Source organism: Cannabis sativa, chromosome 5 (genome assembly GCF_029168945.1).
Source record: "Cannabis sativa cultivar Pink pepper isolate KNU-18-1 chromosome 5, ASM2916894v1, whole genome shotgun sequence".
In the NCBI taxonomy this organism is placed as follows: domain Eukaryota; kingdom Viridiplantae; phylum Streptophyta; class Magnoliopsida; order Rosales; family Cannabaceae; genus Cannabis; species Cannabis sativa.
Genome location: NC_083605.1, coordinates 12,298,753 through 12,325,417, shown reverse-complemented (window position 1 = coordinate 12,325,417; position 26,665 = coordinate 12,298,753). Strand labels below are relative to the sequence as shown.

At 36.2% G+C, this 26,665-nt stretch overlaps 2 protein-coding genes across 2 annotated transcripts; one reads left to right on the top strand and one right to left on the bottom strand.

The window, feature by feature from the left end:
- Positions 1–7,551: 7,551 nt before the first annotated feature.
- LOC115716764 (DNA mismatch repair protein MSH3) lies at positions 7,552–13,786 on the bottom strand. The gene is made up of 12 exons (XM_030645661.2): positions 12,682–13,786; positions 12,355–12,546; positions 11,912–12,076; positions 11,493–11,591; positions 11,180–11,413; positions 10,848–11,102; positions 10,648–10,779; positions 10,083–10,343; positions 9,915–9,986; positions 9,198–9,347; positions 8,359–8,829; positions 7,552–8,231 (listed from the first exon to the last, which is right to left on the bottom strand). The coding sequence occupies exons 1-12, from the start codon at positions 13,666–13,668 to the stop codon at positions 7,920–7,922; spliced, it is 3,330 nt and encodes a 1,109-aa protein (XP_030501521.2). The 5' UTR covers positions 13,669–13,786; the 3' UTR covers positions 7,552–7,919.
- A 3,627-nt stretch (positions 13,787–17,413) lies between these two features.
- Positions 17,414–17,725, top strand: LOC133038163 (uncharacterized). Its single transcript, XM_061116223.1, has one exon. The coding sequence runs from the start codon at positions 17,414–17,416 to the stop codon at positions 17,723–17,725; it is 312 nt and encodes a 103-aa protein (XP_060972206.1).
- Positions 17,726–26,665: the final 8,940 nt, after the last annotated feature.

Below are 26,665 nucleotides of genomic sequence, written 5' to 3'. Positions count from 1 at the left end.
CATTTAAATGCCAAAACTAATTATTTAATAACTAAAATAGATTATTAAATAATATTGTCATTTAATTTAATTATTAATTAGACATATAAAGTCTATTAATTAATAAATAAACCTAAAGCCTCTTTTCTTTACAATTTTGCCCCTGCTTAGTGAAAATTCACAAATTAGACATAGTCTAACTTTAGAATTATAATTGATTAATCACAAATCAATTATTGATTCTTACAAGCAGTATAGTCTCAACTAGAATGGGGACCATGGATCTATATGCTGAGCTTCCAATAAGTGAACCGAATTTACTAGGTAAATCCCTACTTATTAATTCTTCGCTGAATCCACTCTTAGAACTTAGAATTGCACTCTCAGACTTAGATAGAGCATATTATATGTTCCACGATATAGATATGCTATCTCATTTAACCATTGTTATAATCTTATTGTGATCAAAGATCCTCTATATAGATGATTTACATCGAGATGGGATAATTTTACCGTTCTCACCCCTCAACGTATTTTGCCCCTTAAAACACTTAGCTACCTGTAAATGATGTTTAGTGATCTAAGATTAGTCACTTAAACAAAAGCTCATCCATTTACTTCTATTTAGCTAAGCTCGAAGTGAATCATCGCTTGACTTCTATACACCAGTAGAAGCTATAGATTCCATATTTATGTTCAGCATTCCCACTCAATCATACTATCATGTTCCCAAAATATACGTATCACCCTGACCCAAAAGTAGGCTTAACTAATAAATCAAAGAACATGAATAGCACTCCTGAGTTGAGCCTAAGCATATCAGGATTTAGATTCTTTTAATCTTAAGATCAACTACTGTTATTGACTTGGAAAGATATGACGGTAAGTTTATAATATCTTAACTAAGTTGCAATATCGGTCCAGTCCAATGTATACTCCATACATTCGAAACTAGTATACTTTACTAATGTCCTGGAAAGAACATAACACTTACTCCAAGTGTAAGTACACATCATCGCTGATTATCACATTAGTGTAAATCCAAAACACTGATGAAACAGGGACTTAGTCTTTTGATTCATATAATCACAATCACATTCCACTGTGTTGACGAAACTGTAATTGTGAATAAACATATGATCTGGACTTAACTGATTTTGTGTGTAAATGTAATAAACATATTAAACCATTAGCATGTAAAATTCATGCAAACATAAATCACTTCAAATTTCTTATATTGATAACTAATCAGATTGTAAAGAGTTTTATTTAGGGCACAAAACCCAACAATTACCCTAGTGATATATGTGTGTAAATACCATGCCATGTTAAATGTAATGAGATTTAGGGATTATGCACTCAAGGCATAATCAGGTTGGACTCGGTAACCATAACCGAGATGAACCATTCTAAGGCCTTATTGTATTCAGACGTGTGAGAGCAACATGTAGATCTACGCCATGTAGATAGAAATAGATGTGTGAGCGCAACACATAGATCTACGCCACGTAGACATAAATAGGCATGTGCATGTAACGTGCAGGTCTGTGACACACAGACATATATTAATGGCATTACTGTTTAAATAGCATAATGAGCATATTATTATTGTTGTGATTTATACTGTCTTGCTGGGCTTGGCTCACGGGTGCTCTACTGTGCAGGAAAGGAAGGCTTTAGCTGATTAGCCATGAGTTCAGGAGCTGGGCAACGAATGTACATGTTCGAGCCACATCAGATCAAGCGGGTTAAGGGTCTACTAGTGATATATTTTGAAACTCTATTTTGCTGCTTAGGCCGGCTAACTGAAAGGGGCTTGTAATAAAGTTTGTAAATATTTTTGGGATGCCAACTGTTGTAAAGTTTAAATTATTACAAGTTTTATTTTCATTCCGTTTATTACAAAAGTTTAAATTCTAGTAATCCCGTTTAGGGGATTAGGGTTTTGCAAATGAATTGGGTAGCGTGCCTAATAATTTAGGGCGTTACAAGAAGCCTACCCCAGACCAGGAGCTGGATGTCTATCGGATGTCTACTGTGAGACAAGAAGTGGGCGTCCCCCCTAAAAGTGACACGTCCACCCATCGACATAGGATCATATATTTGTTGGGAATGTTTTTCCAGGATCTAAATTTACTAACAAGTATATTGAATTAACATCCTAAATATGAATATCTCTTAAACAATGAAATTAACACATAAGAGTTTAGAAAACCTTACATTGATTGCAGCAGAATAATATGACTCCTTCCGCTCAGATCTCTAACCCTTGTTCCTTTCTGTCGTAGAGTATTATCAAGATCTAAGCCTGGATCTCTTTCTCTCCTTTGGGTTTGGTTATCACCGTCTTACTCACTATGATTGAGTACTTGACTTGCTATGTGTGGGCATGGCACTCTATCACTTAGGGTTCGGATATGGTGAAGAACAATGAAATCACTATAGAAGGAACTTTCTCATCTACTAGTTGTCTGACAGAGAAAACTAGGTTTTATTTGGTTGAAGGCATCAAGTGGATGAATGAGAGCATCATGTTCCTTTTATAGTGTTTCAACTAGGGCTTAGAGCTTAATTATGTGGATTAAAAAAGAATAAAAAATTGAGAAAAAATAATTTCTAAGGCCGACCATACAAATGACCAATCTCTAGTTACAATTTTGCCACTTTTTTCAACCACTTATTCTTCTTTCAATAATACCATATTTTCCAGTTCAATCCTATAAGTGCCAAAACTATTTATTTAATAATTATAATTAATTATCAAATAAAATCGCCATTTATATTATTTATTAATTAGACCATACAAAGTCTCTTAATTAATAAGTTGACCCCAAAACTTCTTTTCTTCACAATTAAACCTTTGCTTAGTGAAAATTCTTAAATAAGACATAGTCTAATTTTAGAATTATAATTGATTAATTTTAGAATTATAATTGATTAATTAAAATTAATTAACTGAGTCTGCAAGAAGTATTATCTCAACTAGTGAGAGGACCATGGGCCTATATAGTTGAGCTTTCAATAAGTAGATCTAGAATTTACCAAGTAAATTCCTTAACTTATTAACTCCGCCTTGCACCACTATAGATTTGGAATTGAATAACACTCTCAATTATATAGAACGCTCTATATGTACCACGATATAGATACGTTATAATTATCTATTGTTACACTCCTAATAGTCAAAGATCCTCTATAGATGATCTACACTGAAAAGGGATAAATTTACTGCTCTATCCTTCAATGTATTTTATCCTTTAAACACTTAGCCACTTATAAATGATATTTCAGTAAACTAATATAATTACTGAAATGAGGTCTCAATCATTTATCTCTATTCAACCAAGCTCGAAGGAAATCATCGTTTCACTTCTAAATACTTATAGAAGCTATAGATTCCATATCTATGAGATGGCTCCTCGAGTCTCTAGCCCAAGTAGCATCAAAATTAAATAGACGCTTTTATTTTTCAACAAGGCTCCGGGTATGAAGACACAAAGGATGATTAGCTGAGTTACATGTATGCAAGGACTTAAGAAGGGCATTGGGGAAAACTCTGAACCAATCACCATTGACAAGAGCCATGTCCAAAGCTGATTTTGCATGAGCATCACAACCCCTATTGTCCCAAGTAAAATTGACCCTTTTAATTGGGATCTCCACAAGGCCCTGCTTGGACGTCAAATCAGAAATAGAAGAAAAAATTGGTCCCTGCGCTTGGACCCAACCCGATTAGAAACATAAAAGAAAAAAGTTAACGTCAGCAAAGATGAGCCATGAACCCCCAAATCTATTCTCAATATTCATTAAACTCATCTAGAATCCCTCTTTACATAGGAGTAAGGAGGCCCATAAACACACGAAAGGAGCCACAGTACGGGTCCAAATAAACTAACTTGGAGATATGATTCTTAGAGATGACAAGAGATCTCAAAGGAAAAACTAATTTTTCAGGCTAATAGGATACCACCAGCAGTTCCCATCGTAGGAAAATTAATAGAAAAATAGAAGTGAAACTTCATAAGAAAACATTGTAAATTAGAAGCATCAATTTTAATCTCAATAAAAAGGAAGAAGTCTAGGGAGCACGACTAAATAAGGACTTTCAATTCTAGAACTATAGAGGTTTGTCACAACCCTCTACAGCTCCAAGAGACACCAATCATGGCGCTTGTAGAGGTGGTGAACTACCAACCTCCACAAGAGTCGAAAAGCCATCATGACTATCCACAGAGTCGCCAATAGTAGATAGAGAAATTTGTTAGGTTCAGGGATTTTAATATTACTGAGTCGAATCTTCACCTTCTAAGAAGTGAGCCTTAAAATATCTTCTTTAATATGGAGTATTGTACTTTTTTATTACCAGAAAAAAGAAATCTCAAATTCAGATATCTTCTCTAATCTAAAATAATAAAAATACTTTTTTCTCTATTTATATTATTATTTATTAATTTTTCATTTAATATATAATCTTTTAAGCAATTTCCACTAATATATTATAATAATATTATTATATAAAAACAATAACTTAAAAACATCAATCATAATTAGATAAGTTTACAATAAAATTAAATATTAAAACTCATAGCCAATCATATAACCATAACCAATTGGATAAATAATGTGTGTGATTGAAATTAGAAGTCTAAAAAAAATCATAGCCAATCATATATATAAAAAATAAATACATATTCACTAACAAAAATCTCAAAGATAACCCACCACACCCCTTCGTGGGAGGATTTATGCTTGGCTCATTAGGAAGCTAATTTATTATGGTGATGCCATCGTTAATTTGATGAGAACACTCGAAGTACATACCTTGATGACCCAATTAAGGAACGATGAAGCATAAGAGCCTTATAACTGGTACGTGATCCTTAGGATTGTCCAAACTACCTAAAGAGTGGGGAAGGGATCCTCTTCACGTGATCCCCTTTATAAGAATAAAAGCCTAACATCACCTTCAACTAAAAGTCCAATAAGCTGCTAGCGATGATAAAGTGGCAAAAAACGTGAAGAATACTAGATTTCTAACCCAAATGAATCCATGACAAATAAACCTATCAATGACTATCAACCAAAGATCTTCTAATAAAAATTAGGAAATGACAAACCAATTATTCAAGAGAGAATAAAAGGAAATAACAAAACTAGCCATGTCTATGATAATTCTAAAGAAGACTTGATCCACATAACATGAGGTTAATAATAATATGGGAATTCCCTAGAACTGAATACTGGAGAGATCTAACCATACAATCAGTACTAAAGTGTTTTGAGTCATTTGAGAGCATACCAACGATCCAACAAAAAGTCCGAGTAAAATTCCTCACTATAAACAAAATTAACCCTCCCATAATAATAGTAGAGTGGTGTCGCAACGCCATTAAATATAACAACAAACATAAAAAAAACAAAAGAAAAATAAAATACATCAAAAAAAGTAAAATTAGCACATGCCAAACAGCAACCTGAAGTCTCCCACGAGCTTTGTTCCCCAACATTAATTCTGGACACAAACCCCCAACACCATTAACCTCCACCCCAGCCAAATCAAAACCCTAACCGTCAAACACCACAAACCACTATTTCGCCTCAGACCTAGACTCCCATAGTGATCGGACTAGTCCCAGACCCCTCGCAAAACAGCTTGATCCAGACCCAAAAGTTGAAGACTAGGCCCCCACCCACACTATCAGAAGCCACCGGATCCACAACTACCTAGCCGAACCAGACACCATAGATGACCACTGCACAAATCAAGACTATAGTCGGCTATCCACTACCCCAAAATCCCTTTCCCAAAGAGAAAGACCCCAAAAAATAGAAACCCAACAGGAGGAAAAAGAGAAACCCACTTCAAGAAAATTAGGACACTCATGAAAGTTCAAATTAAAAAATATACAAATATTGATTTAATGAATCTTTTAAGAATAAATAAATAATTAATTTGTATTGCCCATTTATATATACATTCTTAAAGTTAGTGTTTATAAGTTTAACACGAATAAACTCGATTTCAATTAATTAGATCACCGCATTGTAACTAAGTTTATAAGTTGTGACCATGTAAGCAAACTATAAAACAATGCAAGAGAAGGAACAAATTTTTCATAGTTCTTAGAATTTGAGAGAGATTTTTATCAAGTAAAAAAGTTCAATAACAAACTCTACAAAAAAGCAAATTGGGGTGTTGACACCCTTAAATAAACTACTTGTTTATGTAATTTTCACAAAGCAAACAGACTTGCTAGTATCATTTGTAATTGAAGAGAGAGATAATGGGTTGACTTTTGTGAGTTGGGTAGAAAGAAAAGCTAGATAAGTCAAATCTAGATAATTTTTTTCCTAATATATTTGTGACTTGGGTGAAACTTTAAGGTGCCTTTTGTAATACTTTTGTTTTTTTTTTAATTTTTTAATCATAAAATGAAAGTAAAATCTTTGTTTTTAAAAAATTTCTTTTTAAAAAACTAAAGTGCGTTTTGTAACCACTTTTGTTTTTCAATTTTAAAAACAGAAAACAAAAGTGTGTTCTGTAAAATTCATTTTCATTTTTATTTTTTGATTTTATTTAAGTCGGGTCAAGATCCAAGGTTGGATTCGGGTTCTGGTCAGAAGCTGGGTTCAGTGCCAAGGCCGTGAAGAGGGGATTTGGGTCCAAGTCTGGTTGTAATCCAAAAGATTGATTAAGAAAAAAAACTGTTTAAAAAAAATATTGAAAGTGATTTTTTTTTTTGTTTTTAAAATTTTGATTTCTAATTATAAAATTGAAAAGTAAAACAATTTTATAGAACATGCTTTTGAAAAATATTTTAACTTTTCCACTTTTAAAAACAAAAAACTGATTAAAAAAGTGTTACTAAACACCACCTAAATTACATAGAGTTCGTTCGGTAGCCCGCATAATAATCATATTGTATTAAATAACAAGTAACACTATATTTGAATAAAATATTGTATTCTATTGTATTCTATTGTATTCTATTAATTATTACGATCATAATTTTAAACCAATGTGAATCGTATTATTTTATTCATAACATGATCCGTATTAACTTGTATTATAATATTTACAAAGAGTCTGGACGGTCTCGACTCCCAACTCGAACTTAGACCCTTGACCTGAACCCAATCTTGGATCCAGTCCCTAGAACCGAACTCCAGCCCCAGACCTGGACCTAGACCCCATCCTCGGCCCCAACCCCAACCTGATCCCCGAATCCAGATCTGGCCCCACCCAAGACCCGAACCTCAAACCCGGACTCAGGGATAGACCCCGTACAAGGACAAGGACGCAGACCTCGACCCAAACCCTACACTCGCACCTGCACCCTGAGGTTGGGGTCGGGGTCTGGGTATGGGGTCTAGGACCGACCGAGTCCAGGACTGGGTCCAAGTTTGGGCTGAAGTCGAGGTTAGAGTTGTAGTCAAGTTTACAGTGTAAATAGTATAATTTTACACAACTTATTTATACAAATCAATATCAAACACAATATTATACTAAAAAAATACTAATACAATATAATATAATACAACATAACATATCAAACGAGCTCATAGCCTATCAAAATAGAAACCTTAAATCTAGTAACATTTTTTTCATCATCAATCCGTGCTGTACATCTAAAAATACTAAATAGCAAACACTTTTTTTAAAAGAAAAAAAAAAGTGAACATTTTAACATGCAAATTAATAAAGGCCACTGATGGTTTGATAATTACCTTCAGTCAATTCAACTCTCTCTCGTCCAACAATTGTTTTGCAATGTCAGTGGCTGTATATGAGATGCTTATTGGAAGAGTAATTTGGTCCAAAATATTACCCGAAGCATATAATCAAGTTTAACAACATTGTAGAAAGCCAGAGCTCAATTGTATTTCTTTTTAATAATTTACAAAGAAAAAGCATCTATGGTGCCTTTGTGTGCTATTTCTTACTTGGGATAATCGTTTTCATTACTGCTTAACAATTTCTGTGCAATATCTCTAGCCTCCTTTAAATGTTGGAAGCTCTTTACTTGATCTTCTACAGATAGTACAGCTTCCAACTCCATCATGAATTGCTTGTATCTACCTAACCATTCTCTAGATTCCATTTCCAGCTTCTTTTCTTTTTCTTCTTTCTGATATAGTGATGTTGACTCTAACAACTGCAACTTTCTATGTTTACTTCCTGTTCTGTTGTTTACCACCATTTCTAATTTCGTAGCCATGGTAGAAGCTCGACTGATACATGAAGACGGCAGCTGCAAAACAGTGTGCTTAGCTAGCTTATTCAAATGACAAACTAAAGTATAAGTGAAAATGAAAATGTAAAATTAAATAAATAAAACACGACTGAGTTTTTTGGTGAAATTAAGAGAGAAGAGATACCTGTGCTAGCTCAGCAACCTTAAACCCAAAACTCTTATCTGAAACACCAGGCACAAGCTTATATAGGTAGGTGACATCATGATCAGATTCAGAATCCACTGAACCCTCAGTTCTATGTGAAGCAAGGTATGAGACATGGTACGCCCCAACAGAAACGGGGAATTTAGTTATGATCTCGGCGATTTTAGGGTAATGAGTGACGAAGAGGACCATGCATCTTTTGTGCTCCAGAAGATGATGCAATGTAGCATAAGCAATGGCCACACCATCGTGTGTGCTTGTGCCTCTTCCAAGCTCATCGATGATAACCAGAGAACGTGCAGTGCAAGTTCGGAGTATATGTGACGCCTCAGACAGTTCTTCTAGGAAGGTGCTTCTCCCTTGTTGGATACTATCGGAGGCACCCATTCGGGTGTAGATGCCATCAAGAACATGCAGTTTTGCTGATGATGCTGGTACAAAGGAACCAACCTAGAGAAATCAGAACACATTCTTATGAAGCAATAAAATATAAGAGATTCATCTATACTCCAGCTTTGAACAGTTCAAACAGGACTTTGAGAAACACAGCGAAGAAATATAGACGTAGATATTTGATTTAGAGCAGTAAAAGTCAATAATTACTAAAACTATAACCAAATATCTCACTATATATATGTTCATGTTTGTAATCCAATACAAGGATGACATGTTTAAAATATATATATATATATATATTTATATATATATATATATATGAAACTGCTTTGTCCAAAGCCCATGAATCTATGATACACTACCAAAAGCTTAAACATACTTGTAGATTTATCCATTGCCCATCTGTGTATTTCTGGTTTTACCTGGGCCATAATAGAAATAAGAGCAACTTGGCGAATGTAGCAACTCTTTCCACCCATGTTAGGTCCAGTAACAATTTGACAATACTCTCTCTCTGCATGCAAGTCTGTGTTGTTTGGGACAAAACTGTCTTGTAATATAGTCTCCAACACCTGGAAAGATCTAAACATTTAAACAGAAGCACAAAACATTTGGAAAAGTACCTCTAACAATTTTAGCAACAATTTATATTTTTCAAACCAAGTATATTGATAGGCCTGAAGATAAATAAAGAGGGTAATTGGGTAATTGTAATAGGAGGGATTGGTGCTACAAATATGAGTGAGTAGCGAAGGGAAAGGGAGAGAATTGTTTGGTTAAGTAAGCATTAGCTCTAAGGAGAGTGCTCGGTCTCTTGAATACCCAACAACCTTGTTCACCCTTTTTTCTATTAACAATATATCAGCTACTATTTTCTATATTTGCTACTCTTTGGCTTTATTTTCCTATATTTGCTACTGTTCATATCAAATTGCTACTATCATATAACTGTTCATATCATTTTTTACAAACAATTTACAATGAACAATAATTGTTGAACATAATCAAGTAGCAAACATAACACATGAAACTTATCAAAAAAGTAAAAAATAAATAAATAACACATGTGAAATGAATTAAAGGTTCGGGCTTTAGTAGAAATAGATGTAGTGGCATAAATAATAGCATTAGACCTATACCGGATGGCGACCATCAGAGATATGTATCTGAACAGGTTCATTATCATTTACAAGTAGAGGACGGACATAATTCTGCAACAGAAGAACTCACAGAATTATTCAACCTTATAACCTCTGAAGAAATTGAATAGAATTGGAAATAAAAATTACGCCATACTCATAGTATACCTTATTTCTCGAAAGAATGGCAAGTGAATGCAGACAATCTAAAGCAGCCAGTGCTTGAACAGCAGCTCTGAATTCAGAATAATATTGACCAAATTCCTCTAGAAAGCTATTCCAAGCAGATTGACAAGCAATATTAAGCTCCTCATTTGCCAGTGACAGCTTATCTAAGGCATTTAGCACTTCAGGTGGGTGATACCGGATTGTTTTTTTGGTACTATTGATCTTCACCCAATTCAAGGGTACCTTTACATCAACAGATAACTGCAGCCGACACAAATAAAATAACGAGCAGGTTCAACATTCTAGCTAACAGGATTGTTATTTATTACATATATGGAAAAGTTTGCTACATAAAATATCATCAATTGCAGTGGCAATCTCTCCCTCCCTCTCTCCATTTAAACTGCAGTCTCTAAAAGTAAAATTTACCATAGCAAAGAAAGAAAAGAACACGTCAAATTCATACATGTACCCATACACAATCAAAAGTTGAATAGTGTGTTAGCATGCAATTATTAATAAAATAATAGATAATACATATTTTGAATATGATTATGAATAATACCTCTATCAAATGTGTCGTTCCAGACACACTCATGAATTCCAGCTTGCTCATTCTAAGCTGCTTGCGAAACAAAGCAATCAAAGAATCCAATTTCTCATTTGCTGATTGAACCTCTTTCCGGGCTCTAGCAACCTACAAAAATGAACAGCATGTATGAAATGAATAAAAAGACAAAAAATAAGGCAAAACTCTGTACAAACCTCAAGAAATTGACCACCAGAGATGATTAAGTTTTGCAGATCCCTTTTATCAGCTGCATCTTTGTCTAGGGAAGACAACAATTTTGCAGACACTCTAATCACAGTAGATGATGATGCAGCTAGTATCAACTTCCTTAAAAGCTCAGAGCACACATTTGTTGTGCTGAAATTTTCATTACTCTCTTCGTCTACTTCACTGTAAAGTTGCTGAAGTTGTTTTCCAGCATGTAAAGTTGCTTGAATAACTGCAATGAACTACAAAACTCAATAACTCAGCAATTCTTACAAATTAATAGACCAAGTAATAGACCAGTGAAGGTAGCATTCACTACCTCAGTTGGCGTGGCAGTCCGATGGAAAATTCTTGTTATTCCCCGTTGAATATCAGGCGCTCTTCCTAAATTTGTCAAAACCAAAGAGAGCACATGATAAAGCTCTGGGTTTCTTGTTTGTACATCTTTCGCATCCTCCTGAAAGGCTTGAGATGATCCCATGGATTCTCCAATTTCTGAAACAGCGTCAAGGCGAGCAATAATCATGTTTCTGTCACATAAAGGGTGAGTTACCTGTCCAATTTAGTAGATTAAACATTAGTAACTACCTATATAATAACACAATATATTTACAATAAGATGCAAGCCTTACCCAGTGCCTAAGAAGCCTTGAACCAAATATAGTAAGAGAGTGATTCATGGACTGCAACAAAGAGCCAGATTCGGACCCATCACTGTTGTTCTGCAAAATCTGAAAGGGAAACAGAATTAAAGGATGAAAGCCAGGTATAAGACATAAAGTTGAATGTTAAATAATTGATTAACAGAATTTGTTTCAGATCTTATGATTGTATAACTTGTGAATGAGAGAAGATAATATACATGGTTATTTGAACCAATTTACTGTTAACCATAAAGACAATTTTAAAGCATACCACATCTCTGCTGCAGTTATAGGCAGGTAGATATGGCAAAAATGATGTTAGCAAATCACGGTTCAAACCATCAACATGTGGAAACTTCCAAAATAGAAAACAATATTTCTAACATAACTAATAAAAGAGCATATACCTCCAACTGTTGAATTGCATTGGCAGATAGGGTCATCTCGAAGTTGCTGGATAAGGGCCTAAAAGAAGCTCCTTGACAAAATATCCTTTCAAAACCAAATTGTTTCAGATAACGAATAGTCAGGGCTAACGCTTGGACAACCAAATCTGGCATGTTCATGATCCCCTTTAAACATTATAACAAAAAATAGCAAATGAAATGAAAATAAGGTTTAACAGTAGCTAATATATTTGAACAGAAAAAAAAGACCAGCAAACAGATTTTAGAGGAAAATAATCAAGATTTTGTAAATTCTTACATGACAAAGGCTATAATGTAGTTTCATACTAATTCATAAGGATTAAACGTTGAAGAGATATAGTTAACTAGTAAAAGATCTTCAAAAGGGAAAGTACAGGGAAAATAATAGACTTAAAAAACATAAAACGTAAAGAATTTCTTGCCTCAATCGCCAAATTACGGTCTCCCTTTTCGGTCACCTCTGTTTTTTGCTTTGAATCATCTAGTGGGTTACAGTCATCCATTTTTTCATATAAAGTCATAACTTCAGCTAGTGCACCACCATCCATGAAGCAATCTCGTGAGACACGCTCTACACGAACATTTGAGGAAGGTCCAGCATAACCAAGCAATAACTACACAAACACATAATTATTCTTTGACTCAACGTTAGTTGATAAAGGATCACATAAACACAATTAGAAATGTCTAGACATAACATATAGTTCATGAAATGTTCCATAACTACCATAAGGCTATAAGTTAGTTACCTTTTCCGTTTGTTTTGAGAGTGGCTGCCCAAGAATCAATTCAGCAGGAGACAAGCTAAGAATAACAGCCTCAAGTCCACTTCTCATAAAATTATCATTGAATTCACCATAAACAACATCCCCAGTTGATATCTCCACCCCAACAATCCCAACTTTGACCTCAATCCCACTTTCCATTTCAAAACTAGAGTTCATTTTCTCAACCAAAACGTTTTTTTCCACAACACAAACTAAATAATTACTATCAGCACCACACCCTTCTTCCTTTCCTCCAACATCCTCAGCTGCCTCCAGCGTGGCCTTCGTGTACAATGCCGATAGCCCTCTACAAAATGGACCTATGCGGTTGGAGCCATGAGCCTTAATGGCCGCCGTCTCGGTCTGCTTAACCACACCGACCTTAAAGCCAGCACTGACCAGTCTCCTCACATGAACATTCAATCTAAAAGTGGGCACACTAGCAGTCAGAAAATTATGATCCATGTGGGCATAAATCCCCAAAACCCTCGCAGCCATTTCCGCATCCTCGCCAAAGAATCGATACTTGTAACCGACTTCCACCATCAAAAGAACATCTGGGTGTTTCTTCTTTAGGTCCACCACTTGTTGCTCCAATGGCGTATACTTAACAGCCGATTTTGATGATGGAGTACTTGAAGTGTTGATGTCGGAGGTGGGTTCTAGAAGTTTATCAAGAAACTTCTGATGAAGCGAGGAAGTGGGAAGTTGGGGTATGGGGTTATGAGTGTGGGGAGAGAGTTTGGGGGCTTTAAGAGGTTTGGAATTGGAAGCTGGGGAAGTACGAAGGCGTTTGGATGGTGAGAAAGTGACCGTGGCTGAAATTTTGGGAGGTGGGGTTGGTGGGTCTGCGAGAAAACTTGAAGAAGAAGAAGAAGAAGGAAGTGAAGGGTTTGATGATTTTGGGATTGGGGTATTGGATTTGGGAGCAAAGAAACGAGATATGACTTGTTGCTTCTGCTTTCCCATGGTGGCAGCAATGGCTACAGAGTTAGAAATCAAGAGTGCCTTTTAAGAGAAACTGAGAGGTTTCGTCCCTTTTTGGCGCGCTTATCATAGCCTCTTAGGAAAAGATGACAAATATGTGATATATGCTCTCAATTTGAACGTGAGAAAACCACTTCCTTTTACTTGTTTTAATTTTTACCTTATTTTTATATTTTTTTTTTAAATATATCTATTTAGAAAATTTGAATTTCTATACTTTCATTTAGTTAGAAATTTTCCTCAAAATTTATAATATCCAATATTTAAAATACATAATCACTCTTCTATTATACCTAAAATACCCTCTTTATTTACTTCACCCCCTCTCACTTCTTCTCTCTTTCCCTCTCTCTTTTTTTCTCTAACCTCTTGCTGCCCGAAGCTACACCACAAGGGAAGCTCAAATTTTTGCTCTTCTCTATTCTCATTCTTTTCAGCTCACTAAACTAGCAGCTACTGCACTTCAAGGCTCACCACATAATTTCTCTCATTTTTGGACGAGCATCATACACTAACTCGTGGGTAATTTTTTTTATTTGTGTAATCTTATTTGTTGTTGTTATATTTAGTTTAGAATGTTGTTTTGATGCTTGATCTGTGGATTGTTACTGTTATTTTGCTGTTTTTTCTGTTAAAATATTTGCTGCCCGTAAAAAACTGGATTTTTTTTCTAGTTTTCTGCATTTTTTTCGTCGGGCCCGATGGGGTCCGATGCTGGCCCAATGGGGGCCCGATGTAGGGGAAAAATTTGTTGGCATGGGTGAAGGTCCGATGGTCCGATGCTCCTTCAAGTGGGTCCGATAGTCGGACCCGATAGCTATTTTTTTTTAATTTTTTTAATTTTTTGAACCTGGGTTTGATGCTCCTCCATGTGAGTTCGATGGTCCGATGGTTTTTTGGAATATATTTTTTTTTTTAATTTTTTAAAAGTGGGTGCGATGCTCCTCCAAGGGGTCCGATGCTCCGCGGCTTTTTTTAATTTTTTTTGAATTTTGTAATTAATTATTATTTATTATTTTAGTTAATGTTTTAATTAATTATTTTTGTAATTAATTATTAATTATTATTTATTATTTTTTGATTAATTTATTTTGTATTGATTTATTAATATTTGTGTAATTAATTATTCTTTTATAATAATTATTAATTATTAATTATTATTCTAGTTAAAGTTTTAAGAATTATTTTATTTATTATTGATTTATGAAGTATTGTTTTATTAATTATTGTTTTATTAATTGTTAATTTTTTTAATTTTTTTATTAATAAAACAATTTATAATTATTGTTTTATTATTAATTATTAATTATTGTTTTATTATTAATTATTGTTTTATTATGAATTATGAATTATTGTTTTATTTTTTATTATTTTTATTAATAATTGTTGTATTATTAATTATTAATATTAATTATTATTAGAAATTAATTATTGTTTTATTTTTTATGGTTTTAGTAATAATTATTAATTATTAATTTATTATTAATTAATAATTATTGTTTTATTATTAATTATTAATTAAGATTTTTTTTCGGTGAGATTTTTGTTGTAAATTATAACTGTGTTTTTTTAAATGTATGTGGCAAGTTCAACTGTTAATGCGTGTGTTATGTATAATGGTGTTTGGGAGCTTGATGGTAGAGATTGAGTTTATAAACGGGGCGAAAATTTGACATTTGACATTGATCTGAACCTAAGCTACTCAGGTTTGGTTGATGTTTTGTACGAAGAACTGGATGTCGACAAAGTGGAGTATGACTTGAAATTGGAAGTAAATTACAAGTACAGGAAAGGCTATGAGTATCGCCCTGAAGTTATTGGAAATGATAAGTGTGCAAGGTACTTTTTATCTACACTTGCGAAGAAGCCAGATGAATTTACTCCTTTATTTGTGACTTTGTTAAAGAAGAATGTTTGCGTCAATCCTAGTCCCACACCAAGTTCTATTAAGGATAATCGGAGCGAGGTTGGGAGTTTTGTTCCAGAAACAAATCCAGAGGTGTTGGTTGTGGATGTATTACCTGAATTAAACACTATGATGCCGAGTGCTGATATTGTAGCACAAATGTCCTTCATTGATGGTTTTTTTGATGGTCCAGACCCTAAATGTTATGTTGAGGGCAATGATGGCGTAAAAGACGACCAAGGTACAGAGGCCCCTGCTGCTGTACCTTTGAACTTGACTCCACTATCGTACCAAATACCACTGAGGCCACCGACACGGAAAAGAATGCCCCGTAGAGAAAATTGCCAAACACCTGGTACTAGTAGTAGTCGTCAAGGCAAAACCAGTCATGCTAGAGGAACTACTGATAGTACAGGTCCTAATAATGGTAGAGAGACCAATGATATTAGTGGTCCTACTGATGCTCGAGGGACCAATGTGACTGGATGGAGCAATCCATTTTCTTCTTCGACAAGTTACAGTAAATTCAAGGAGAAAATGTATATAAGAGAAGACATCGAGGATCATAATCATTATATATCTACGGGTGGCACACAAGGCGGGGAGTTACATGTGGAAAAGTTTTTTAGAGACAAAGAGCATTTAAAGATGGTTATTGGCTTGTATGCAATGAAGAAAGGGTTTGACTACTACGTTAGGAAGTCCGAGACTTATATTTGGTATGTCACATGTAAGGATACAGATTGTGGGTGGAGATTAAGAGCGAAGAAGAACGTACTTTCTAACATGTTTGAGGTGAGTACATTTCATAATTTACATACATGTTCCCTTGATCTTCAAGGAAAAGATAACTGTCAAGCATCACCTTTGATAGTTGCCCATCTAATTAAGGATAAGTTCGCAACTGACGGCTCAGATCACTTGGCCTTTGATATAAGAAAAAGTATGCACAAGGATTACGGGATCCAAATGACTTATGAAAAGGCATGGAGGTGCAGAGAGAAGACACTACACCTAGCTCGGGGTACACCTGAAGATTCGTACTCGAAATTACCTAGTTACTTGCACATGCTACAGTTGAGAAATCCAGGTACCATCACGGATTTTGTGGTAGAAGATGGTCGCTTCAAGTATTGTTTCTTCTCTTTGGGTCCTTGTATTCGGGGGTTTAGGTTTTGTCGACCTGTTGTATGCGTTGATGGGTCTTTCTTGAAGACTAGGTATGGTGGGAAAATGTTGTGTGCAGTGGCTCTGGAAGCAAGGAGTCATATCTTTCCGATAGCTTTTGCTATAGTTGACAGTGAAAACCACAATTCCTGGACCTATTTTATGAGAAAATTGAAAGAAACGATTGGTGATGTTGAGAACTTAGCCTTTGTTTCGGATAGGCATCAAAGCATTGTTCGTGCTTTGGATATCGTGTTCCGTGATGCACACCACGGTGCATGCTACCACCACATTATTATGAACGTCAACCACAAGTTCAAGACTGACGTCTTCACGAATCACATTTACACGTGTGCCTACACGTATTCAAGATCAGAGTTTCACAGAGAATTTGAAAACATTCGGGCAATGAATGTTGCGGTTGCACAATATCTTGAGGAAATTAGATTTGAAAAATGGGTCCGATCGTACTTTCCAGGGGTACGTTACAATGTAATGACGAGCAATTGGGCTGAGAGCTTCAACAGCACAACTAAGGATGCGAGAGGCTTCGCGATCACTGCTGCTGTAGCATTCCTGAGCTCCAAAGTCCAAAAGTGGTTTGCTTCACGAAAAGAAAAAGCTAACTAGTGGACGAAACCCCTAGCACCAGAAATGGAGGAGGACTTGACATTGCATTTTGAAAAAGGTCGGTATTTGAATGTTGACTCATGCAGACCTTACACGTTGCAGGTTCATCCTGGAGGAATAGTTCTGACCGGTGGCGTAGTGGACTTGCAGGAACATACTTGCACTTGCGACTTGTTCCAGTGCATGAAGTTTCCTTGTCCTCATGCATGTGCTGCATCTCAGGAGCGAAGTATTAGCGCGTACACACTATGCTCGCCATATTACACGACAGAATATTGGAGGAGGACATATGAAGGAACAATTATGCCAGTTGGTGACGAGGATGATTGGGAATGACCTGATGACATAAAGAACATGACAGTTAGAGTGCCTGTTGAGAAGCAACCAGTAGGGCGACCCAAGAAGCAAAAGGTTGGAAAAATGAAGAACAATCGAACTACTTGTAACGGTGAAAGGATTATCAAATCACGAAATTGTAGCAAGTGCGGTGCCAAGGGGCACAACAGAAGCACTTGCACCTACCGAGGTTAAAAATGAATTTTTAGTTTATTTGTATTGTGATGTCTTGGACTATTATGTATTGTTATTGAATTAATGTTGGACTACTTTAAACATTGGAATTTGTGATATTTTATGTTTACATAATTATTATAATTTGTTGCATGAAAGAAAGGCATAAAGTTTGTATGAACTCTTAAAAAAACATAAACATACCAATAAAAAAACTAGTTACATTGTTATCTTAATGAATACCAATTAAAAAAAGACATATGTGTTCATGCTAAATTCTGGTAAAACAAATCTACACACCACCGCTCTCTAAATTTCTTCATATTGTCATCGTGCACATTATCAAACGTAGTCTCTAGCATACTATGCTCGATGTACTCTATCACATACATCCCACAGTCACCGCTGTATGAGACAATAAAAAGTAAATAAATAAAAGTATGCAAATTAAATTCAAGTTAAATAATAAAAAAATCAAATGTAATTAAGTTACCTTGATTTTGTCTGTCGAACAACGCCCCTGTCCATGACTTTTGAAGTAAAACTTCTAACCTTGCTCTCTGAGGCGGTAAGTTGAGGCACGAGGATCATGTCATGAGTCTCGAATAGGCCAGCCTGCAGCATCAAAGTTGGTAGTAATTTTTCCCACATTTCCAAGTGACTCTTGAATTATTTGGGGAAATCGATCCGAGGCTCGAGTCAAATATGTTCAACAACCAATGATCCAGATCTAACTCTAGTGTCACCCAATGCTTTGCACTATCGAAGTAGAGGGCCATATATATTCTCTCCTTATTCTTCCAACTGGCCAAGTATTGACCTTCATCCCCTCGAATCAAATCTAATATGCCCTCATCCCACTGATAGTTAGCGTGGTCATCACCCGCAGCTTCCCACCGAGCAATAACTCATGCTGGGAAAATACACGGCATGATGACACATCTATTTGGGTACACCTCCGGATAAAAGTGTTGTCGCCTCCTCATCAAATGAAATGCCGCATCCAAATGCTAAAACATGAAAATTAAATATGTCAGAGATTAAATAAAAAGAGTTAGATAAAGTCTTTAAAAGCAAAAGAAGTAAAAATGTCTTAAAAACTTACATCGTCCCCAAGCCATGTCCTCGGAGTATGTAGTTCGAGGAACCAAGCCGAATCGTGTCTACCAGTGAAGCACTCTCTCGGGTACTTGTTCCCAATCTAGCCGAGTACCCAACTGTGAAAAGTCCTGAGCAGCTTCCGATTAACCACTCTAAGTGGGTCCGCATTTACGAGTGTCTTCGTAGCCCTAGACTTCTTTTTCATTTAAGTGTACTCATCGAACCACCTAGGCCACTTTCTCTTCCTTCGGTTCTCCACGAGTTCTGGAGCTGTCTCTAACACCTGTACCTCAGAATCCTGAGTATCCCCGATGCTGGTGATATTCGTCTTCTCAGGTGTACAGACCATGTCATCATCATCCGGTCTGTACTCATTTGGGAGAATGAAGTCATTTTTCGGTGATTGAGCCTCTTCTTCTGGTTGTGGCTGTGGCTGTGGCTGTGACTGTGAATCTGCTGCCGGCCTTCAAGGATCTTGCAGGAGCCTCATTATGGTCTTCAACAAATCTATAATCGATGTTTGTCCTCTTAGCAGAGCGGTCTGCCCTTCCCTCAAAGCAATCTGCCCCCTCTCCACAGTCTCCAACCTTGCCAAAATGGCAGGGTATACTGGATCGTGAGCCTCTGAGGTGCTGGGAATAGAAGCTGACGGGGGAACATGAGGATCCTGTGATGCTGCAGATGGGTCAACACCAGACTCATCTGGCACTGAAGCTGCAGATGGGTCAACACCAGACTCATCTGGAACTGAAGCTGCAGATTGGTCAACACCAGACACATCTGGGACTGCAAACGATGCACATGGTGGAAACGGTGGAGATGGTGTAGAGTCTCTAAATATTCGGGTTGAGTCCGCTTGTTCTTCCAATGTGGAGGCAAGCTTTTCGGCCTGGCTTCGTAAAGCATCCTGTGTTGGTTGCCCATCCTCACCCAACATAAGTTCCTCCAAGTCAACAAATAAAGGCGGCTGACCCCCAGTGATGTAACTCACAAACTCAATCTCATTCGGTCAGGGACATAACATGGAGTAAACTGCAACTAAAAAAATAAAACAAATATATTTATATCATATATGGAAATTAACATGAATTAAACATAAAGCGTAACAAACTTACATTTCTAGCAAATAATCTGATTACTTCATCCTTCCCGACTGTAGTGTTCGGCTTACTTTCCCAGTTCACCATTCTCGGAAAGCGATGTGACTTCCTCACTGCATACTCGTTGCCCAGCTGTAAGATGGCCTCGTATGCCCAATCTTGCTGCTTATTTGCGGTATAGCAAGTAGGATGAGTATTTTGCCTCCTTCTGAGTAACTCCCTTTTCAATCTTTTTCAACATCTTATTCTTCACATCCAAGTAGTCCTTATTACAAGTTTCCATTAGCTTGGTGTAAGAAATCTTTCCCCAGGGGTACTCGTAGAAGAATGGAAGATTATCAACCATTCTTATGACAAAAGGAGGAACGACAGTCTTCTTCTCCTTACCAGTGAGGACGCCCATAACAAACAAGGCCATCCCCAACTTGTAAACATCATCAACTTCTGTACAGCTCTCAAAAACTCTGCGCAGTTGGCTGAAGCTGATCGAAGGATTACCGTTGAAATATTCTATAATCAACCGGTCAGTACTTCCTTTCTCTTTGATGTCTTCCTTAGTAGAGCCAGGCAACAAGTTTAACCCGGTCACCAAGCCGAACTACACCCTGCCAAATCTACACCTCTTCCTTCCCACATAAAAATGAACCTCATCCGTCTTGTCAAATTTGATTTTGTGAAGCATCAACTGATGAAAAAATGCTCCTAAAAATTGAATGGGCTCTCTCTCGAAAAACTATTTGAAAGGGGATTCCCTCACCCTGTCCCATAGGTTGAATTCTTGAAATTTAGCCTTAATCTTCGGGTAGTAATAACTATCGCCGCGCCATGTGACACGACCTGTGTAATGGTCCGACACTGAAATTATTAGATGTAGAGTTCCCTGAAATAAAAAACAAGAACGATAATTAATAATTAATAATAAAAAAAATAAAACAATAATTGATTCATTAATAATAAAAAAATTATTAATAACACAATTATTAATAACTAATATAAAACAATTATTAATAAAAAAAATAATTAATAATTAATATAAAACAATTATTAATAAATAAAAAATATAACAATAATTAATAATTAATAATAAAACAATAATTAATAATTAATAATAAAACAATAATTAATAATTATAACTAAAATAATAAAAAATAAAACAATAACTAATAATTAATATAAAACAATTAATAATTAAACAATAATTAATAATTATAACTAAAACAATAACTAATAATTAATATAAAACAATTAATAATAAAAAAAAAATTAATAAAACAATAACTACTAAATAATATAAAATAATTATTAATAAATAAAAAATATAACAATAATTAATAATTAATAATAAAACAATAATTAATAATTATAACTAAAACCATTAAAAAATAATTAATATAAAACAATTATTAATAAAAAAAATAAAAAATAGAGCAATAATTAATAATTAATAAAAATTAAAACAATAATTAATAATTAATACTAAAACAGTAATTAATAATTACTGAAAAAACATAACTAATAATTAATAAAACAATAAAAATTAAAACAATAATTAATAATTAATACTAAAACAATAATTAATAATTACTAAAAAAACATAACTAATAATTAATAAAATAATAAAAATTAAAATAATAATTAATAATTAATACTAAAACAATAATTAATAATTACTTAAAAAACATAACTAATAATTAATAAAACAATAAAAATTAAAACAATAATTAATAATTAATACTAAAGCAATAATTAATAATTAATAATAATTCAATAATTATTAATTGGTAATAAAACAATAATTAATTAAAAATACTTAATAAATCATTAAAAATAAAATAATACCTAAAACAATAACTAAATAATTAATAAAACTAAAAAAAAAAACAAAAAAACACGGTTTGATGGCTACCAATCGGACCTTCACAATTGGTCCGATTGGTAGCCATCGGACCCAAACAACACCCCCTTTTTGGCACCCATCGGACCCACGTATCCCCAGACAATCAGACCATCGGACCCCATGGCAGTCCAACCATCGGACCATCTGACCTAAGACACTCAAACCCCATCGGATCCGTACCATCGGACCCCTACCCATGACCATCAGACCCTCTTCTTCCCCACATCCGAAACACCCCAATCATAGATCTGAAACACCCAATCCCAATCCCACAAAAAAATTTCTTAAATCACAAACAATAAATCTTAAACACAAACAATTCCAAACAAAATCACAAACCCAATAAATCTTAAACACTTTCTTAAAAAAAAAATAATCAAACAATACCTTCGATTTATACATGGTTCGGCCGGTCACCGTGGCCTTGTCGTCGATTGGGTGGGTCGAAGGCCGCTGCGCCGTGCACCGTCACCGTGGGTTGAGGCTTCGGGTTTTTGGTGGGTTGAGGCTCACGGGTTGAGAGAGAGGAAGAGAGAGGAGGGCTGGGTCCGAGAGAGGGGGGCTGGGTCCGAGAGAGGGGGGCTGGGTGGTCCTTGGTGGTCGTCGGAGGTGGTGGAGTTGAGCCATGGAGGTGAGCCGTGGAGTGAGTCGTGCGTTTGGGCGAGAGAGAAAGAGACAAGCTTTAGATTTGGTTTGGTTCAAATGTGAGGGGTATTATGGGGATAAAGGAAAAGTAGTCATATATAGCCTATGGTATAACATTTAGGTTTAGGGAAATAATATTATGGTTTATTATGTATAGAATTTCAAATTTCCCATCTATTTTTATAGATGATGTCCCAATTAGACTCCTTAAGTTATGTAAGGGAAATTTGAAATTTCGTGCTTAATTAACCCAAAAATTAGTCCCCTAAACTAATACTATGCATAATTTATAAAATGGGATAAATTTTTCTAAAATCCAATTTTACCCCCATTTACATTACCCCCTCCCCTCTCTCTTCTTCTCAATTATTCACTGCAGCCGAACTCCCCTCCCACACTACACACCCATAAATTTTTTTTCTCTTCACTCATTCTCCACACATTTTCTTAACTTCATTACACTATAATATACTACACTACAAGCTATTCTACCTATTTTCTTTAAAATTTGGAGGGAGCATCATACACGGAGCAACATTCTACAAGCAATGGGTAATTTTTTTTGTTTGTGTAATCTTGTTTGTTGTTGTTATATTTAGCTTAGAATATTGTTTTGATGCTTGATTTGTGGATTGTTGCTGTTATTTTGCTGTCTTTTGTGTTAAAATGTTTGCTGCCTGTGAAAACTGGATTTTTCATGGTTTCTGCAATTTTTTTTCGTCTGGCCCGATGGGGTCTGATGCTGGTCTGATGGGGGGCTCAATGCCTTGTCAAAATAGTTGAAAGGGGTGAATGCTTGATAGGCCCGATGTAGGCTCGATGGGGTGCCTGATGGTACCCTAAAATTTTTTAGTTTTGTTGCTTTTGGGGTCGGGCTAGATGGGTGCCTGATGGTACCCCTAAAATTTTTTAGATTTATTTTTTTTGGGGGTCGGGCCCGATGGGGTGCCCGGTGGTACCCCTAAAATTTTTCATTTTTGTTTTTTGGTGGGTCAGGTCCAATGGGCCTGATGGGGGCCCGATGGCACCCCTTAAATTTTTTCAGTTTTGTTTTTATTGGGGGTCGATTCCGATGGGCCCGATGGGGGTCCGATCAACCCCAAAATTTGGTTTTTTGTTTAATTTTTGGGATCGGGCCCAATTTTGTCCGATGGTAGTGTCCGATTTTGTCCGATTATTTTCATAATTATTGCAATGAAAGATTTTGGGTAACTTTTCGGTGAGATTTTTGTTTTAAATTGTAATTGTATTTTTTTTTAAAATGTATGTGACAGGTTCAACTGTTAATACGTGTGTTATGTATAATGGTGTTTGGGAGCTTGATGGTAGAGATTGGGTTTATAAACGGGGCAAAAATTTGATATTTGACATTGATCCGAACCTAAGCTACTCAGGTTTGGTTGATGTTTTGTATGAAGAACTGAATGTTGACAAAGTGGAGTATGACTCTAAATTGGAAGTAAATTACAAGTACAAGAAAGGCTATGAGTATCGCCCTGAAGTTATTGGAAATGATAAGCGTGCAAGGTACTTTTTATCTACACTTGCGAAGAAGCCACATGAATTTATTCCTTTGTTTGTGAGTTTGTTAAAGGAGAATGTTTGCATCGATCCTAGTCCCACACCAAGTTCTGTTAAGGACAATCATAATGAGGTTGGGAGTTTTGTTCTAGAAACAAATCCAGAGGTGTTGGTTGCGGATGTATTACCTGAATTAAACACTATGATGTCGAGTGCTGATATTGTAGCACAAATGCCATTCATTGATGGTTTTTTTAATGGTCCAGACCCTGAATGTTATGTTGAGGGCAATGATGGCATAAGAGACGACCAAGGTACAGAGGTCCCTGCTACTGTAGCTTTGAACTTGACTCCACTATCGTACCAAATACCACCGAGGCCACCGACACGGAAAAGAGTGCCCCGTAGAGAAAATCGCCAAACACCTGCTACTAATAGTAGTCGTCCAGGTGAAACCAATAATGCTAGAGGAACTACTGATAGTACAGGTCCTAATAATGGTAGAGAGACCAATGATATTAGTGGTCCTACTGATGCTCGAGGGACCAATGTGACTGGATTTAGCGATCCATTTTTTACTTCAACAAGTTACAGTAAATTCAAGGAGAAAATGTATACAAGAGAAGACATCGAGGATCATAGTCATTATATATCTATGGGTGGCACAGCAGGGGGGAGTACGTTAGGAAGTCCGGTACTGATATTTGGTATGTCACATGTAAAGATACAGATTGTGGGTGGAGATTAAGTGCGAAGAACAACGTACTTTCTAACATGTTTGAGGTGAGTACATTTCATAATGTATATACATGTTCCCTTGATCTTCGAGGAAAAGATAACCATCAAGCATCACCTTTGATAGTTGCCCATCTAATTAAGGATAAGTTCGCAACTGACGGCTCAGATCACTTGGCCTCTGATATAAGAAAAAGTATGCACAAGGATTACGGGATCCAAATGAGTTATGAAAAGGCATGGAGGTGCAGAGAGAAGACACTACACCTAGCTCGGGGTACACCTGAAGATTCGTACTCGAAATTACCTAGTTACTTGCACATGCTACAGTTGAGAAATCCAGGTACCATCACGGATTTTGTGGTAGAAGATGGTTGCTTCAAGTATTGTTTCTTCTCTCTGGGTCCTTGTATTCGGGGGTTTAGGTTTTGTTGACCTGTTGTATGCGTTGATGGGTCTTTCTTGAAGACTAGGTATGGTGGGCAAATGTTGTGTGCAGTGGCACTGGATGCAGGGAGCCATATCTTTTTAATAACTTTTGCTATAGTTGACAGTGAAAACCACAATTCCTGGACCTATTTCATGAGAAAATTGAAAGAAACGATTGGTGATGTTGAGAACTTAGCCTTTGTTTCGGATAGGCATCAAAGCATTGTTCGTGCTTTGGAGATCGTGTTCCCTGATGCACACCACGGTGCATGCTACCACCACATTATTATGAACGTCAACCACAAGTTCAAGACTGATGCCTTCACGAATCACATTTACATGTGTGCCTACACGTATTCAAAATCAGAGTTTCATAGAGAATTTGACAACATTCGGGCAATGAATGTTGTGGTTGCATAATATCTTGAGGAAATTAGATTTGAAAAATGGGTTCGGTCGTACTTTCCAGAGGTACGTTACAATGTAATGACGAGCAATTGGGCTGAGAGCTTCAACAACACAACTAAGGACGCAAGAGGCTTCCCGATCACTGCTGCTGTAGCATTCCCGAGGTCCAAAGTCCAAAAAGTGGTTTGCTACACGAAAGAAAAAGCTAACAAGTGGAGGAAACCCGTAGCATTAGAAATGGAGGAGGACTTGGCATTGCATTTTGAAAAATCTCGGTATTTGAACGTTGACTCATGTGGACCTTACACGTTGCAGGTTCACCCTGGAGGAATAGTTCAGTTCGGTGGCGTAGTGGACTTGCAGGAACGGACTTGCACTTGCAGCTTGTTCCAGCGCATGAAGTTTCCTTGTCCTCATGCATCTTGCGTATCTCCAATGGACGTGATCGACATGTTTTCAGGTGTATGGAGTACATCTTCCACATCATCAGGTTTGTAGTCATTGGGAAGAATGAACTCATCTCCTGGAGAGACAGGGTCTGGCTGTGGCTCTGCCTCTACATTGGGCCTTCTCGGATCTCCCATGAGTGCCAATAGGGTCTTCAAGTAACTCATTATCTTTATCTGCCCTTTCAGAATATCAGTTTGCCATTGCTTCAAAGCAAGCTGTTCCTTCTTAACACGCTCTAATCTTGCCAATATGCCAGAAGATATTGGTTCCTGAGGCTGTGAAGTACTGGGAATAGATGCTGACTCAGGCATAGATGTAGAATGGGGCATTGATGCAGGCGGTGGAACAGAACGGGCCCCTGATTGTGGAGAGTGTGGTGGTGTATCAGCTCTGAAGATTCCATCTTCCTCCGCTCGTTGTCCTAGCGTCTGTGCAAGCTTCGAAGCCTGGCTGCGCAAACTATCTTGAGTAGGCTCTCCA

Bases quoted from the DNA above. Each gene is read 5' to 3' on its own strand.
- LOC115716764 (XM_030645661.2), bottom strand. From the start codon at position 13,668: ATGGGAAAGCAGAAGCAACAAGTCATATCTCGTTTCTTTGCTCCCAAA. The intron at 9,987-10,082 runs GTATACTATGAG...CTTCTGTTGCAG, and splicing joins CCATTCTTTCGAGAAATAAG to AATTATGTCCGTCCTCTACT. The intron at 8,232-8,358 runs GTATCTCTTCTC...ACTGTTTTGCAG, and splicing joins AGGTTGCTGAGCTAGCACAG to CTGCCGTCTTCATGTATCAG.
- LOC133038163 (XM_061116223.1), top strand. From the start codon at position 17,414: ATGGAGGAGGACTTGACATTGCATTTTGAAAAAGGTCGGTATTTGAAT.